At 44.2% G+C, this 17642-nt stretch overlaps 1 protein-coding gene across 12 annotated transcripts in view; it reads left to right on the top strand.

Moving 5' to 3' along the window:
* The window catches only part of FMNL2 (formin like 2), a 474212-nt gene that overhangs the window by 145114 nt on the left and 311456 nt on the right, over positions 1-17642 (top strand). For 10 of the 12 annotated variants that reach the window (XR_010150095.1, XR_010150096.1, XM_009443496.5 and 7 more), the window contains exon 1: positions 15796-16035. The exons of 1 other annotated variant lie outside the window; for it this stretch is intronic. Coding sequence is in view for 9 of the 11 variants with exons in the window: in XM_009443496.5 (XP_009441771.1) it covers positions 15919-16035 (117 nt within the window). In the remaining 2 variants the exon portion in view is untranslated. Of the gene's footprint in view, positions 1-15487; positions 16036-17642 lie in introns of those variants that run through there. One more of the 12 variants, XM_515836.8, reaches the window with a different exon arrangement.

Below are 17642 nucleotides of genomic sequence, written 5' to 3' on the forward strand. Positions count from 1 at the left end.
CTGGGCTTGTTTGTACCCACCCTTCTTGGGAAGGCTTTCCAGATATCTGAAAGGACTTGGGTGTTGTGATTTAAGCTGTATCTGCTTTAGGGGGCACCCCAAGCCCAGTACTGCTGTGGCTCTTGCAGTTTCATAAAGGTACCACCTTGATGGTCTTAGACAAGATCCCGGAGAATTTTCTGGATTACCAGGCAGAGGCTCTTGTTCTCTTCTCTTATTTTCTCCTAAACAAATGGAGCCTTTCTGTTCTGAACACCCTGGAGCTGGGGTGGTGTGACACATGCACCCCTGTGGCCACCACCACAAGGACTGCACTGGGTCAGACCTGAAGCCAGCACAGCACTGGGTCTTGCCCAAGGCCTGCTCTAACCACTCCCTAGGGATGGCCCATATTTACTGAAGGCCCTGAGGCTCTATAGTCAGTAGGTGGCAAAGCCAGCTAGGCCTATGTCCTTCCCACAAGGTGGCAAGTTTCCATGGGCCCCAATCATGTCCAGAGGAGCTATCTGGGAGCAAGGGTAGAGTTTAAAACCTTAGAAGTCTACCTGATGTTCTATTGTACTGTGGCTGAGTTTGCACTCAAACCACAAGATGTAGTCCTTCCCACTTCTCCTTCTCCTTTCCAAAGGCAGAGGAGCCTCATCCTGTGGTCACCACCACAGGCCCATGGGAGTTATTGCCAGACTACCACTGATGTTCCCTTAAAGCCCAAGGTCTCGTATGTCAGCCTGTGGTGAATGCTTCCTGGCCTGTGACTCACTATTTAGGGCAGTGGACTTCCCTCTGACACAACGCAGGTCCAGAAATGCCACCCAAAAGCCCTCTTGGTGCTCTACCCTGTGTGGCCAAGCTGGTACCTAAGGTACAAGACAAAGTCCCCTTTGTTTTTCCCTCCACTTTTCTCAAGTCTCCTCTTACGGGAAGGAGACTCATCCCATAGCCAGCATATCTGGAAATGTGCTGAGTCTCATCTGAAGCCACCAAATCTCAGAGTCTTACCCAAGCCCTTGACATAGTATCTGGGTATCACTGCTGGTTGTTCAGGGCCCAAAGGCTCTTCAGTTAGCAGATGATGAATCCTGCCAGGACTGGGTCCTTCCCTTCAAGGCAGTAGGTTCCTTTCTAATGTGTCTAGACATGTCATCTGGGAACTAGGGCCTGGAAAGAGGGACCCATGACTCTGACCGGTTCCCTATCCTTCCATGGCTGAGCTGGTATCCAAGATGCAAGAAAAAGTCCTCCAAACTCTTCTGGCTGCTCCCATCAAGTGGAGGGAGAGTCCCTTTTGGAGCTACAATCTGTGCAGCCTGGAAGTAGGGGAGGGGTGAGGCCAGCACTCCCTTAACTCCCCCACCTGCTGTCTCAGTAGATTGCATGCCCTCGCAATCCACTGTCTCTGGGACCAGTTCAGCATTAGGACTCACCTAGGCATTGCAGTCCTTGTGGCTTAGCCTGCCTTTCAAGTTTATTTTGGACCCCAGAGTACCTTAGCACACAGTGGTGAGGTTTGTGGGAACTCAAGCTCGGATCACTGAAGTATGGTTTCTGCTGAACGCATATCGCTTTCACACCATCATGAAGTAGAAAAAGCATAAGTTGAACCGTTGTAAATTAGGGACCATCTGTATTTTAAAAAATGACCATTAGACTGACAGACCTCTCATTACCAACAATAAGGGTTAGGAGATAATGAAATAATAGTTTCAGAATGGGGAGGGAAAGGACACTTCAGCTTAGAATTCTATAATCAAATAAGCTATATTCAAGACTGAGGGCAAAAAGACATTGTCATATAAGTTTGCATATATGACTCTCAGTGAAAGAACTCTAAGTGACAGAAACGCTAAATAATGCATTTCAGTAAGAAGAAAAATAAATCCAGAAGAAAAAAATAGCATGAAAGAAACAAATGAATTTGTAACCATTTGGTAACTCTAAATAAGGATTTGCTATGCTGCTGCTACTACTACTACCACTACTAATGGCTAGTGTTAATAGAAGGTAGAAACAAAGAGGAATGAAAAGAATAGAAAACATTAACATGGAAGAAAGGAGGGGAGAAATTTGAGTTAGTGTTCTAAGTTCCTTGAAGAAAGATAATAGAAAAAATGTTTAATTTTTGACTTATTTATTTTTTGTAACAGCCTTATTGAGGTATTATTAATCAACAATAAACCAAACATATTTAAATCGTGCAATGTGATAAGAATGACATATGTATACACTTGTGAAACCATCACCATAATCAAGTAAATGATCATACCTACCATCCCTAAAAGTGTCCTCACGACCTTTGGAATTCTTGCCTCCCAACTTTTCCCACCTCCCCAAACCATCACTGATCTGCTTTCTGTTCCTATAGATTGGTTTGTATTCTTTAGAATTTTATATAAATGGAATCATACAGTACATACACTTTTTTTGTCTGGCTTTTCTCATTCCACATAGTTTTTTTTGTTTTGTTTTGTTTTGAGACAAGGTCTCACTTTGTTGCCCAGGCTGGAGTGAGTGCAGTGGCATATTCACAGCTCACTACAGCCTCGGCCCCCTGGGCTCAATTGATCCTTCCATCTCAGTCTCCTGAGTAGCTGGGACTACATGTGCATGCCATTATACCCGGCTAATTTTTGTACTTTTTGTAGAAATGGGGTTTTGCCATGCTGCCCAGGCTGGTCTCAAATTCGGGGGCACAAGCGATCTACTCTCCTCAGCCTTCCAAAGTGTTTCAATTATAATTGTTAGCCACTGTGCCCAGCCCTGCATAGTTAAGATTCCACCATGTTGAGTATATCAGTGGTGCATACCTTTTTATTACTAAAATTCCACTGTTTATATATACACCACAATTCACATATCTCTTCATTTGTTGATAACACTTGAGTTGTTTTAGTTTTTGGTCAAGTTAAGCTTCTGTGAATATCATGTAAATGTCTTTGTATGGCCACGTGCAACATGTGTTGGGAGCTGAGGTCTAACGTGAGGTAATTAGGCCATGAGGGTGGAGTGAATGGATTAATGTTGTTATATGAAAATGAGTTCCTTATGGAAGTTCAGCCCCCTTTTGCTCTCTGTTGCCCTCTCTGTCCTTTCACCATGGGATGATGCAAAAAAAAGTTCTCATCAGATGCTTGTGCCTTAATCTTGAACTTCCGAGACACCAGAACTGTAAGGAATATATCTCATTGTAGGTTTTTAATTTTTTAAAGACAGGATCTTGCTCTGTCACCCAGACTGGAGTGCAGTGGTAGAATCAGAGCTCATTGCAAGCTTGAAATCCTGGGCTAGGGCCATCCTCCTGCCTTGGCCTCCCAAAGTGCTAGATTACAGGCATGAGCCAGGGTGCCTGGCCTCATCGTAGTTTTAATTTGCATTGTCCTAATGATGAATGATGTGGAGCATCTTTTCATGTGTTTATTAGCCATGGATATATTTCCCTGGGCGAAGCATCTGTTCAAGTCTTTTGTCTGTTGTACTCTTACTTAGTTTTGAGAGTTCTTTATGCACTCTGGGTACAAGTCCTTTATCAAACATATAATTTGTAAATACTTTTTCTTAGTCTGCAGTGGATCTTTTCATTCTATTAACCATGTCTTTAGCATAGTAGATGTTTTTAGTTGGATGAAGTCCAATTTATCATTTTTTTTCTTGCTGGCATACCTAAGACATCTTTGCCTAACCCAAGGTAACAAAGATTTTTTCCTATTTTTTTTCTGAAGTTGTATAGTTTTGGAATTTGCACTTATTTCTACAATTGCTTTGAGTTGTGTTGTAAATGGTGTGGGTATAGATAAACGTTCATTTGTTGCATGTGGATATCCAATTTCTGTACAACTATTGTTAACAATCATTTGCTGAAAAGACTATCCTTTCTCCACTGAAATGCCATTGCACCTTTGTCAAAACCCATTGTCCATATATCTGTGGTCTCACCTCTGGATTCACCATTCTATTCTATTGATCACTCTATCTTTATATCAATATCATACTCTCTTAATTAGTGTGGCTTTATAATAAGTCTTGAAATCAGGTAGAATTTGTCCTCCCATTTTGTCCTTTTTTTTTTTTTTGAGATGGAGTCTCACTTTATCTCCCAGGCTGGAGTGCAGTGGCGCGATCTCGGCTCACTGCAACCTCCACCTCCCGGGTTCAAGCGATTCTCCTGCCTCAGCCTCCCGAGTAGCTGGGACTACAGGCGCGTGTCACCACATCTGGCTATTTTTTTGTATTTTCAGTAGAGACTGAGTTTCACCGTGTTAGCCAGGATGGTCTCCATCTCCTGACCTTGTGATCTGCCTGCCTCAGCCCCCCAAAGTGCTGGGATTACAGGCGTGAGCCACCAAGCCTGGCCTTGTATTTTTTTTTCCAAGTTGTTTTTCCTATTCCAGGTCCTTGCAGTTCCACATGAATTTTAGAATTATCTTATCGATTTCTACAAAAAAAAGTCTTATGGAATTTCATTTTGGAATACAAGAAATCTATAGATCTATTTGGAGGGAATTGATGTCTTAAAAATAATAAGTTTTCTGAGTTTGGACACCATATATTGTAATTTTCAGTGTACAGGTTTTGCATATCTTTTGCCAGATTTATACCTAAGTATTTCATATTTTTGATGCTACCATAAATGGTATTTTTAATTTTAATTTTTTTAAGTTTATTTTTACTATAGAGTAACACATTTGAATTTTGTATATCAATCTTCTATCCTGAAACCTTGTTAAATTCACATATTAGTTCTAGTAACTTTAATAGATTCCATTATGTTTTCTACGTAAAAGATCATGCCATTTGTTAATAAAGACAGTTGGCTTCTTCATTCCAGACCAGATACTTTTTTTTTCCCTTTCTTTCTTTTCCTTTTTTTCTTGGAGATGGAGTCTTGCTCTTGTTGCCCAGTCTGGAGTGCAGTGGTGCGATCTTGGCTCACTGCAACCTCTGCCTCCTGGGTTCAAGCGATTCTCCTGCCTCAGCCTCCCGAGTAGCTGGGATTACAGGTGCCTGCCACCACGCCCAGCTTATTTTTTGTATTTTGGGTAGAGATGGGGTTTCACCATGTTGGCCAGGCTGGCCAGGCTGGTCTCGAACTCCTGAACTCAGGTGGTCCACCCATCTCAGCCTCCCAAAGTGCTGGGATTACAGGCATGAGCCACTGCATCTGGCACTTTTTTTTTCCGTTTTTTTTTTTTTTTTTTTTACAGAGTCTTGCTCTGTCACCCAGGCTGGAGTGTAGTGGCGTGACCTCGGCTCACTGCAACCTCCACCTCTCCAGGTTCAAGCAATTCTTCTGCCTCAGCCTCCCAAGTAGCTGGGACTACAGGCATGCATCACCATGCCTGACTAATTTTTGTATTTTAGTAGAGATGCGGTTTCATCATGTTAGCCAGGCTGGTCTCGAACTCTTGACCTCAGGTAATCTGCCCGCCTTGGCCTCACAAACTGCTGGGATTACAGGCGTAAGCCACCACGACTGGCCTTTTTCTTTTTTCAATAGAGACAGGGTTTCTCCATGTTTCCTAGGCTGGTCTTGAACTCCTGAGCTCAGGCAATCCAGCTAATTTTTGTATTTTTAGTAGAGACGGTGTTTCACCATGTTAGCCAGGCTAGTCTCCAACTCCTGACCTCAGGCAATTCACCCACCTCAGCCTCCCAAAGTGCTAGGATTACAGGCGTGAGCCACCATGCCTGGCCTTTTTCTTTTTTCAATAGAGACGGTTTCACCATGTTTCCTAGGCTTGTCTTGAACTCCTGAGCTCAGGCAATCCACCCGCCTCGGCCTCCCAAAGTGCTGGGATCGCAAGCATGAGCCACCATACCTGGGCCAAACCTGATGCATTTTATTTTGTTTTCTCAACTTACTGTAATGGCCAGAACCTTTAGGACAATGTTGAATAAAAAGGGTGAGATTGGATATTCCTGCCTTATGCCTGATTTTAGGAAGAAAGAATTTAGTCTTTGTATTTCTTGGAGTTCTCCAGAGAAACAGAAACACACACACACACACACACACACATACACACACAGTTGTTGGTTTTATTTTTTCCTTTTGAGACAGTCTCGCTTTGTTGCCCAGGCTGGAGTTCAGTGGCACGATCTCGGCTCACTGCAACCTCCACCTCCCCGGTTCAAGTGATCCTTGTTCAGCCTCCTGAGTAGCTGGGACTACAGGCAGGCACCACCATGCCCGGCTAATTTTTGTATTTTAGTAGAGATGGGATTTCACCGTGTTGGTCAGGCTGGTCTCCAACTCCTGACCTCAAGTGATCCACCTGCCTCAGCCTCTCAAAGTGCTGGGATAACATGCGTGAGCCAGTGTTCAGCCTGTATACACTGTGACCCTTGAACAGTGTGGGTTTGAATTGCATGTATCCATTTCTACACATATTTTCTTCCACCTCTGCCATCTGTAAGATAGCAAGTCCAACCCCTTCTCTTCCTCCTCTTCCTCAGCCTACTCCACATGAAGACAAGGGTAAAGACCTTTATGATGATCACTCCCACTTAATAAATAGTATTTTCTCTTCCTTATAATTCTTAATAACATTTTCTTTTCTCTAGCTTACTTTATTGTAAAAATACAATATATAATACATATACAAAATATGTGTCAATGAACTATATTATCAATAAGATTTTTGTCAATAGTAGGCTATTAGTAGTTAAGTTTTGGAGGTATCAAAAGTTATACGTGGATTTTCAGCTACACTGGGGGGATGGTCAGCACCCCAAACCCTGAATTGTTCAAGGGTCTACTATATATATATTTGGCTCACATGATTGTGGAGACTGGCAGGTTCAAAATCTGCAGGGTGGCCAGGTACAGTGGCTCATGCCTGTAATCCCAACACTTTGGGAGGCCGAGGCGGGTGGATCGCCTGAGGTCAGGAGTGCAAGACCAGCCTGGCCAACATGGTGAAACCCTGTCTCAACTAAAAATACTAAAATTAGTCGGGCATGGTGGCACATGCCTGTAGTCCCAGCTACTTGGCAGGTTGAGGCAGGATGATCACTTGAACCCGGGAGGTGGAGGTTGCAGTGAGCCGAGATCGCGCCACTGCACTCCAGCCTGCGCGACGGAGTGAGACCCTGTCTCAAAAAAACGAAAGCAAAATCTGCAGAGTGGGCTGGCAGGCTGGAGATGAGCCCATTGTGATTCAAATCCAAGGGCTGTCTGCTGGCAGAATTTCTTCTTACATGGAAAGATCAATCTTTGTTTTACTAAGGCCTTCAACTGATTGGATATGGCCCACTTACCTTACGGAGAAAAATCTGCTTTACTGAATGTCCACTGAATTAAATGTTCATGCCATCCACAAAAACACTCACAGAAACCCCCAGAATAATGTTTGACCAAATATCTACTTGTCCCAGCCAAGTTAACACATAAAATTAACCATCACAGCCTTTCACTGTTAAGTATGATATAAGTAGGTTTTTTTGTAGATAGCTTTTGTCAAGTTGAGCAAGTTCCCTTCTATTCCTAGTCAGTTGAGGGCTCGTATCAGGAATGGATGTTGAATTTGTCAAATACTTATTCTCCATCTAGTGATATAATTATATGGCTTTCCTTTTTTAGTCTGTTATTATTGTGAATTATATTATTTGATTTTTTTAAATGCTAAAACAACCTTGCCTTCCTAGAATGGACCCCGCTTGGTCAGGATGTATTATTCTTGTTATATATTATTGGTTTATATTTGCTAAAATTTTGAATTTTATGTTGGCTATAGTTTTCTTTCTTGTAATATCTTTAATCAGTTTTGGTATCAGGGTAATATTGACCTATGAGTTGGGAAATATTCATCCATCTTCAATTTTCTGGAAGTGTTTGTTTAGGTAGCATTGGTAACCTTTCTACCATAAGTGGGTGGTAAAATTCCCAATATAGCTATCTGCCCCTATTGTTTTCTTTGTGGGAGGATTTTATTTTATTTTTTCAGTAGAGGTGGGGTATTACCATGTTGCCCAGGCTGCTCTCCAATTCCTGGACTCAAACAATCCACTCGTCTTGACCTCCCAATGTGCTGGGCTTATAGGCATGAGCCACTGCACCTGGCCCTTTGTGGGAAGATTTTTAACTATAGATTCCATTTCTTTAATAGATATATGGCAATTCAGGTTATCTGTTTCTTCTTGAATCAGCTTTGGTAGATTGTGTCTTTTAAGGAATGAACATATCCATTTCATTCACATTGTAGAATTTATTGACATATAGTTGTTCAAAACATTCCCTGATTATCCTTTCAGGATGTGTGGAATTTGTAGTTAACTTTGTCATTCATGATGCTGGTTATTTGTGTCTTTTTTCTTTTTTTCCTGGTAAATCTGAACAGATGTTGATAACATTGGTATTGGTATAATATTCTTAAGGAACTAGTTTTTGGTTTCATCAATTTTCCTATTGTTTTTCTGTTCTCCATTTCATTGATTTTTTGCTCTAATCTTCATTATTCTTTCTGCTTCGTTTGGTTTTCACTTTTCTTTTTTTCTAGTTTCTTAAGTTAGACATTGAGAACATTGATTTTAAATCTTTGTTCTTTTCTATTTATTTATTTATTTATTTATTTATTTATTTATTTACTTTAAAGAAAGGCAGGGCCTGTCACCCAGGCTGGAGTGCAGCAGTGCAATTAACTCACTGCAGCCTCAAGCTCCTGGGCTCAAGCAATCATTCTGTCTCAGCCTCCCAAGTAGCTGGGACTATAGGTACACATCATCACAGTCAGTTCATTTTACAATTTTTTTTTTACAGACAAGGACTTGCTATGATACCCAGGCTGGTCTTGAACTCCAGGCCTCAAGCGATCCTCTTAATTTGTTCTCCCAAAGTGCTGGGATTGCAGGCATGGCACCTCGCCTGTTCTTTCCTAACATAGGGATTTAGTGTTCTAAATTCCTAACTGCCATTTTAGCTGCATCCCACAAATTTTAATATGTTGTGTTTTCACTTACATTTGATTCAAAATACATTATAATTTCCCCTTAATTTTTAAAAATTGGTCCATGGTTCTTGGAAGTACATTATTTGGTTCCCGAATTTTAGTTATTTAGTTTTCAGATTTTCCATTGATCTTTCTGTTCTTGACTTCTAATTTAATTCCATTGTGGTAAAGGAATAGACTTTGTAATAGAGAGGGTCGTTGAAATTGCTGACTATAATTGTGGATCTATTTCTCCTTAGAGTTCATGTATTTTTGTTGTTGTTGTTGTTTTGAGATGGCATCTCACTCTGTTGTCCAGGCTGGAGTGCAGTGGCATCATCTCAGCTCACTGAACTTCCACCTCCTGGGTTCAAGTGATTCTCCTGCCTCAGCCTACCAAGTAGCTGGGATTACAGGCACGCACCACTGCGCCTGGCTAATTTTTGTATTTTTAGTAGAGATGGGGTTTCACCATGCTGGCCAGGCTGGTCTTAAACACCTGACCTCAAGTGATCCACCTGCCTCGGCCTCCCAAAGTGCTGGGATTACAGGCATGAGCCACCATGCCCGGCCGGAGTTCATGTATTTTGAAACGCTGTTATTGAGTGTTATGTTCTTCTGATGAATTCACCTCTTTATTATTAAATGACTAGCTGTGGGTTTTTTCCTCACATGCATGTACTGATCTGTACTCAATTGAATACTGGAATGGCCACCTCTGAAGATCTCTGGAGATTGCTCTTCTCGCAGCTCTCTCTTTTTTGGTACTCTGTCCTGAGAACACTAGCTCCTTGGGTTCACTGAACAAGCAGCTGTGCCTCGCCAGTCAAGGATGCCCCCAGGCTCAGTCTGGGTTCCCCTTCTTTGCACTGTGCCCTAGGAACTTTCTCCAGGCAGTAAGCTGGGGTAGTCCTAGGGCTTTCTATGTTCATTTCTCATCTCTCAGGTATCACTATTCTTCATTGCCTGATGGTTACTGTCTTGAGGGTTGTTGTTTCGTATATATTTGTCCAGTGTTTTTTATTAGTTTCATGTGTGAGTATAAATGTGGTCCTTATATTCCATCTTGATCAAAAGCAGAAGTCACATTATGCTTTTATATATAAGAATAGATGGGCCAGACACGGTGGCTCTTGCCTTTAATCCCAAAACTTTGGGAGGCCAAGGATGGAGGATCACTTGAGGCCAGAAGTTCAAGACCAGCCTGTACAACATGGAGAAGCCCCATCTCTGGAAAAAATAAAATAATTAGCTGGGTGTAGCAGCATGTGCCTGTAGTTCCAGTTACCCAGGAGGCTGATGTGGGAGGATCACTGGAGCCCGGGAGGCCGAGGCTGCAGTGAGCCATAATCTCACCACTGCATTGCAGCCTGGGTGACAGAGTGAGACCCTGTCTAAAAACAAAAACAAAAACAAAAATACGTGATAATTTCAGAGAAAAATTTTAAGGCAATATAGAATACTGATTTGTGAATCAAAATACCTAATTTCCAAATCTCTCACTTGTATAAACTAGAAAAAAATTACTTTGTTGAGTCTATGCTTCCTTACTGTTGTATTGATAGGATAAAATAACATAAAGGCATTTAGTAAAATATGAAGTCATATACAAATGTAAAGTATTATTCAAAGGTACAAAATATGTGGGGAAGAAGTTAGAAGATAATTGTTGTTTACTCACATCTATTGCCTCCTTGCTATTAGACTCTTGATTTTATCCAGGTGAGGAATATGTCAAGCCACAGGTTATACTTGGCTCTGCCCGCTCTTCTTGCAGCTAGGAATGGGCATATTACTCAGCTGCGGAAAATGAGGAATAATTGGCAGTCTGCTAGTGGTTTGATGTACCACTAGCAAGCCCCTGCTTTCCTGATAAAAGGAACAGGCTTAACTGAGTGTATAGGAGAGGAGATGTACCTGTCAGCCATAACTTAAACACATTCTGAAAATGACCCTGTGGCTTAAGAAGAACGTGTGTTTGGAGTTCTGAGCTAAGGGATCTGGAAGTGACCTATCTCATTCATTCCTTATATCTGTGGAACATCTGGGCCCCCATGCTGTGTAGGGGATGGATGCCCTTTGTTTTGAGTCAGATGGAGGTTGTCAGGTGGAGGTTGCTACAGGGAAGGTGCTAACTGAAATTCTATATAAACTTCATGCTTTTTACAAGCAGTTGTGTTTCTCCTGTCCAGCCCACCACCACTGGATTACCCTGTGTGCAAGTCCCCCCAATAAGCCCCATATATATATCTCATTCTCTGGCTCTGGGTCATTCTCTGGGTTTCTTCTTCGGCCTCTTGAACGTGGTGCCCTTCCTACTGAAGTCAAATAGGGGTCTGGCCATGACACTGACATTGCCCCTTCCCCCCTGCTTTCTGCCTGGAATACAGGCAGACTTGATTCATAGCACCCTGACTGATTCATAGCACCCTGACTGTTATTTTGTAAGTACGTGGGAAAGGACCAGGCCATCCTACAGATACTGGCTGTAGCCTTACTGAATTGCCAAAAATATTTGGCAGCTACCTTTCTCCATATTTCTTGTCATATGAGAAAAATATATTATTTAAGACATTATTAGTTGGGTGGTGAAAGCATTCCTAATTGATTCAGGAGGAGGAGGGGAACTGGAGAGTTAAGTTACATCTTGGTAAGTTAACTGTTTAAAGAAGGCTGTATAAAGCAAAAGGGAAAAAATTCATGTTTAAAATTTGTTTACAAATCAAGAGCAGTGCCTGGCACATAGTAAGTGCTCAATAAATATTCTTCAAATAAATGTAGGTGAATATGTCAATCTTGCAGAACTGTTGTAGATGTAAATTGACAAATAGCAATCCCTCTAAAATCCCAGCTAGTTCTACTTCACAATTTTGATTCAGGACTATCAATGGTTGTATTTTTCACAGAGCACTGACCTCATTTGTACATAATTACACACACAAGGAGAATCTTAGGGTTACTACTCTGTAGCCAAGTTCAGTTAGCCTTTCTAAGACACTAAGTGAACTTACCTGCAGAGCTGTTCCTTACATTTAGAACCTGAGGAGATACCAGTAAAACTTAGCTCCAATCCCTCAAACAGCTGATCTTGTAGAAGTATTTGTCCTGAATAATGGAAAAGCTTCTTTGAAAGCAATCACACCATTGTAGAGGAATCCCAGACCAAGCCATCCCTGGCATAGCTTGGAAATGCACATAGAAGATAAATGTTCTAACATTTCAGTGTCCACGGAAGCTAAGTACAGTTTTAATAGACATTTTCCTTTTTTTCTTTCTTTTTAAGATAGGACCTTGATCTTGCTCTGTTGCCCAGGCTGGAGTGGAATGGCACACCTATGGCTCACTGCAGCCTCAACCACCCAGGCTCAAGCAATCCTTCCACCTCAGCCTCCCTAGCAGCAGCTAGGAAGACAGGTGTGTGTCACACACCAAAAATTTAAAAAAATTTTTGCATATTTTTAAGCATTTTAAGCCATTAGGTTTTAAAGGTAGTTTTGTTACATCACATAGATAATAGGTAAAAATATCACTTTATAGTACTTACGGTTTGCAAAATATAGTATCTTCTGAGTCAGGGATCAGCAAACATTTTCTGTAAAGGGCCTGATAGTAAAAACTTCAGGCTTTGAGGGCCATATGGTCTATGTCATATCAACTCAACTCCATCCTTGCAGTGCAAAAGCAGCTACAGATAGTAGGTAAATAAATGGTTTTACTGTGTTCCGATTAAACTATTTATAAGAGTAGGCAGATGAATGGATTTGGTTTACAGGCATAGTTTTCTGAATTCTGTTCTAAGTTGACAGTCTAGAAGAAGGTATATAATTCTCATCTCATAGTATGCATCCAATTATTAATAATTAGCTTCTTTGTTGTCTTCAGAAAATTCTGTATGGGAAGAAATCTTGCAGGCTTTGTTATAAAGAATATCAAACTGGCACAGTGGCTCACACCTGTAAACCCAACACTTTGGGAGGCCAAGGCAAGAGGATAGCTGGCGGCCAGGAATTTGAGACCAGCCTGGGCAACAGTGAGATCCCATCTCTCTTTCCCATGATTCTTCCCTTAGGGTAGGCGTTCTGCATGCATGGTGCTCTTCTTACCCTGGGGAATTGAGCACACACAGTGTGTTTAGGAAGTTGTATGCATGCCCATACAACTGGCTTTTTCTTTTTTTTTTTTTTTTTCCAGTGGAGTGTACCTGGAAGATCATACTTCGCCATTTTTGTCTCTTAATAATTTTGCATTTTTCTTAGAGATGGAGTTTCTCCATGTTGCCAGGCTGGTCTTAAACTCCTGGGCTCAAGCAATACTCCTGCCTTGGCCTCCCAAACTGCTGGGCTTACAGGTGTGAGCCACTATTCCCGGCCCAGACATTTTCTTTTTTGCCAATATTTTGCACATGAGCTGTAACAAATCATATATAATAATAATAATAAATGGAATATACATTTTTAAATGATTGCTTGATTTTAATTCTGTGGGGAGGAAGAGTGCTACAATTAAGGTAATAGAAATGTCTTTTCTTTCCTTTCCCTCCATGCCGTCTCCCCTCAAAGAATTTCCTAAGATTCTGATGGATTCTTATAGAAATTGTACAATCCTATGGAGTGTTTATTTCTCCTCTTAATAATCACAAATAACAACCAAATATTAGAGATTCCAAACATTGAAATGGCAGGAAAGTTCTTTTGGTTCATAGATTTGCACACTTTTTCCTTGGCTTCCCTCAAAGTGTGAGCTTATGAGAGAGACTAGATGTGATAAGACTTAAGGGGAGAAAAAGGTCTTGGTTCCTGGCAGAAATATAGCCGCAGGGAACCATAAATGTAATCAAAAAGGCTTTCTCAACTGCAGAAAAGAATTCCAGCCTTTTTTATCCAGATGGGCAACCCTCTGGGTGGGCTGATTTTGTGAGTCAATCACATCCAAAGTATATGTCTAGAGATTACAAGGAAATAAATATATTTGTGGGTCAGAAATGTTTCACCTGGTCTGAACTGCTTGCTTTCTCTCTCATTTTCATTAGTTTGGGGTGTGTGTATATCTAAACCTCCCTGCTTTTCTCTCAGATCAGTAACACATTTGCTATTAACTTTGATACAACACTGCTTTAGAAATACAGGTTACAGTTATTCAGAATTTTAAGTTGAATTTATTTATACTGTCTCCATTCTTTAAAGACTAGAAGTGGTTTAATAGAACATACATGATGTATTTGTGTGTATTTGTGTCATATGCTTTTGGAAAAAGTCACTTGTCAATTCCACAAATAGTTCTTGGGCGTCTACTATGTTTAAAGTATCTTGAAGTTTATAAAGATGAATGAAATGTCCTTGATTGAATCTTGGTGTACTACCTTGTCCAGAAACACTTGTTATTTACTAAAAGGATAACAACCTTACCTGCATATCAAAATCACCTGGGGAGCTTGTTGAAAATACACCGGCCCAGGCTCCGGCTCTCAGCTTAGGGAGATTCTGATAATACGCAGAGCCCAAGCTGTGTGTAGTTTTAACAAAAAGCTTCCCAAGCGAATCTGATACACATCTAGGATTAAGAAACACTGCTTTAAACTAAGAAAGGACTAACTGCAGAAGTTCAGCCACAAGTCAACCAGATGTATGCCCTTAACATTCACATGAGCAGTTGGCTAAAGTCTCTTATAAGGCTATTTCTATTTCCGAGGTTTCAGAACGGGTAGTTATAGTCTGAAATACACCCCAGAGGACAGAGTCAGGTCCAATCTTTTCTGTAAGACACCTTGCTCAAGACTGCTGTGAAGGAATAAGAGAGCTGCAGCCAAAGATCATCCCAAAGCCTCCCAGAACACTCTATCATTATATCCATCTCACATGAAATATGGATGTGTACATTTTCTCCTTTACTAGATTGGCAAGTATTCCAGCGCAGGGCAAATCTCTTTTTTTTTTTCTCCCACCAAGGAACACAATATCCCATACATAATAGGTGTTTGACAGGTTTTTTTTTAAATTGAATTGAATCCTTACCTAGCTCCTAGGGTCTGACTATATATACCCATAAATTATACATCTGTTTATAAAACATTTCAATCACACCAAAGAACATATATATGGAAGAAAGAACGATAAACAAGCACCCATGGACCCACCCCCCCGTTTATGAAACAGAACTTTGCCAGTGCTTTCGAAGTTCCTTACTGAACTAGATCTTTTAAAAACAGCAACGATTTTCTGAATTTTAATCAGAAGGCATGCATTCCTTCATTCATTGATTCGATTCCGTCATGGTCAGACCCGCCTACCAAGTGTCAACATGATATACACGATGTAAGTATTCCACTGTTGGGGTGAGGAGGGTCAAAAGTGACAATATGCCATCTCCAGAGACTACGGATCGCCTTTGCTGCAAATGGTCCCAACCCGGCCTGGCGCTCTAGAGCAGGCGTGGTTTCTGCGCGCGGACACTTTGGAGAGAAACTACGCGTCCCGGCAGTCCGCGGGGCGAGTGGGCGGAGCCGGGCCGGGGGCGGGGGCCGGGCGCCGGGCGAGAGGGGGCATTGTGTAGGGGAGCGCGGAGCTGCATTTGTCTGCTCGAGGTGCTAGCCAGGCAGGCACATCCGGGGCCGGCTAGGGCTGGAAGTGTCAGCGGCGGCCGCGGGCCCGGCAGAAGGCCGAGTAGGAGGGACCACGCGCCGGGGGCCGCGATCTCTGGCAGGGGGCGGTGTGCCAGCGGAGCACCATGCACATAGGCGCCCAGCGCCCCGACTACCCCTCCCGAGGAAAAGAGGCCGGGGCCGCGCTGGGGCGGCGGAGAGCATGAGGGAGGCCGGGGGACGGCTCGGCTTGGAGCGCTGCTAGGGAGCGGTGCGCGCCGCACACCCGCCTGGGCGCGGCGGAGGGCGGGGAGCCGGGCAGGTCGCGCCTGCGGGCGGCAGCCGACCGCCGGGAGCTGTTCTGATTTCCGACGCGCACGCTAGGGGCCCGGAGCAGCCCCCCGGCCCCGGCGCGCCGCCGACATGGGCAACGCAGGGAGCATGGATTCGCAGCAGACCGATTTCAGGGCGCACAACGTGCCTTTGAAGCTGCCGATGCCAGAGCCAGGTGAACTGGAGGAGCGATTTGCCATCGTGCTGGTGAGTGCGCGGCGGCGGTCGGGCGCGGGGACCCGGGGCCCCCGGCCGGGCGGCGCAGCTGACCCCCGCCCCTCCCCTTCACCCCGTGCCGGGAGCGAGCCTCCATTCCCGAGGGGGAGGCTCCCGCTTTCCCCTTTGTGGCCCCCCAGCACTCCTCTTCACCCCCCTGGCAGCCCCCCGCGCTCAGCCTCTCGGGGTCCCGGGATGGGGATGGGGGCTCGGGGCCGGCTGCCCAACCAGCCTCGAACCCATTGTCTGGCTGGAGAGAGGCACCTCACGGCGCGTGTGCCCGGGAGGTGCGGCGTGGGCGTGAAGAGAAGGTGGCGCGGGCTGGGAGGAGGAGGTGGCGAGCCGCTTAGGCTTTTTTTTTAAAAAAACAAAACAAAACAAAACAAAAAACCCTGAGCCCCTGCGGACCATCCCTCGGGCGGCCAGCCCGGGACCTGCGAAGTCCCCGGCAGATGGGGCGCATGTGGCCGGCCGCGGGCGCCGCGCCGGGCGGTGAGCGGAGGCGAACTTGGAGGGCTCACGTCGCGGCTTGGCCAAGGGGAGCTTCCCCGAAAGGGAAAGCGGAGACCCACAGCAGTGCGGCGCCCCGGCCCTTGGCGAGGAGCAGGGGCATCTGAAACCCAGGCCGGGGAGAACCTCAGCGCGTTCCCTCTAGACTTAAATCTTAAACCACAAAAATGTGGAGTTTTGCGGGGACGTGTTGCGAGCTGTCCTGACTGCACGGGCGACCCCTCCCCTCCTCTTGCACGCCCAGCCAGGTCCCCCGCTCCCTCCTGCATTCCGCTTCTCCCAGCTTTCCAGCTCCTCAAATCCAGGACTCTGAAAACTCCCCTCTTTCTCCCTTTCCTGCTGGGACAGTGTCTGGGCCCCTCCCAGCCGAGGCTTGTGCTGTGAGCTGCAGAGGGTGTGGCGGCTTGCCCCAGCCAGGATCTGGACTGCTGTTGGTCCCCCAGACTACCAGTTTTAGTGTCCCAGCCTCTTCTAAGGGATGTTGGGAGGGACACACACAGGCGAGATTGGGCGCATTCCTACTCCTGACACTTGGACACTTCTCTTTTCCTAGTTGGTTACCTCTAAACTCCACAAGACTAGGCAGCAAGGGAAACTCGTGATCCGGGCAGCCAACGATTGTGCCTGCCTGCGGGTTTTCTTTTCTTCTTTTGTTTTCATGAAAACTTATAACTTTGGCAGAGGACTCGAGTTCTAGATCAAAAATCGGTTTTCTGAGGTGTGCTCAGCTACAGGACGTTCAAATTGCCTGCCTTCAGGCCTTGAAAAAGGAATGGTTTGGTATGGGAAGTGATGTTCTGGATGGCAGGTTAGCTGTGTGCTCTTTGGGAGAGCTGAGCTCTCTCTCCCGCCACCTGGAAACTCTGGTGTGGCCGTCGGGGAGACAGATGAGGTTGCTTGTGTTGCTTTGCATCTCCTGTGATCTCCCACAGCTGCTCCCACCGTTGTGCAAGATGGGACACTGAAATGAAACGGCCTAGGCATAACTCTCAAGGCGGCCTGGGTGCATACTTGACCTGCTTTTCCAGAGACAAACGTTTTTCTTCAAAACCCTCTTCCTACTAGACATATGGTTCTTACCTCCTGGC

The sequence above is a fragment of the Pan troglodytes genome, chromosome 13 (genome assembly GCF_028858775.2).
Source record: "Pan troglodytes isolate AG18354 chromosome 13, NHGRI_mPanTro3-v2.0_pri, whole genome shotgun sequence".
NCBI lineage: Eukaryota > Metazoa > Chordata > Mammalia > Primates > Hominidae > Pan > Pan troglodytes.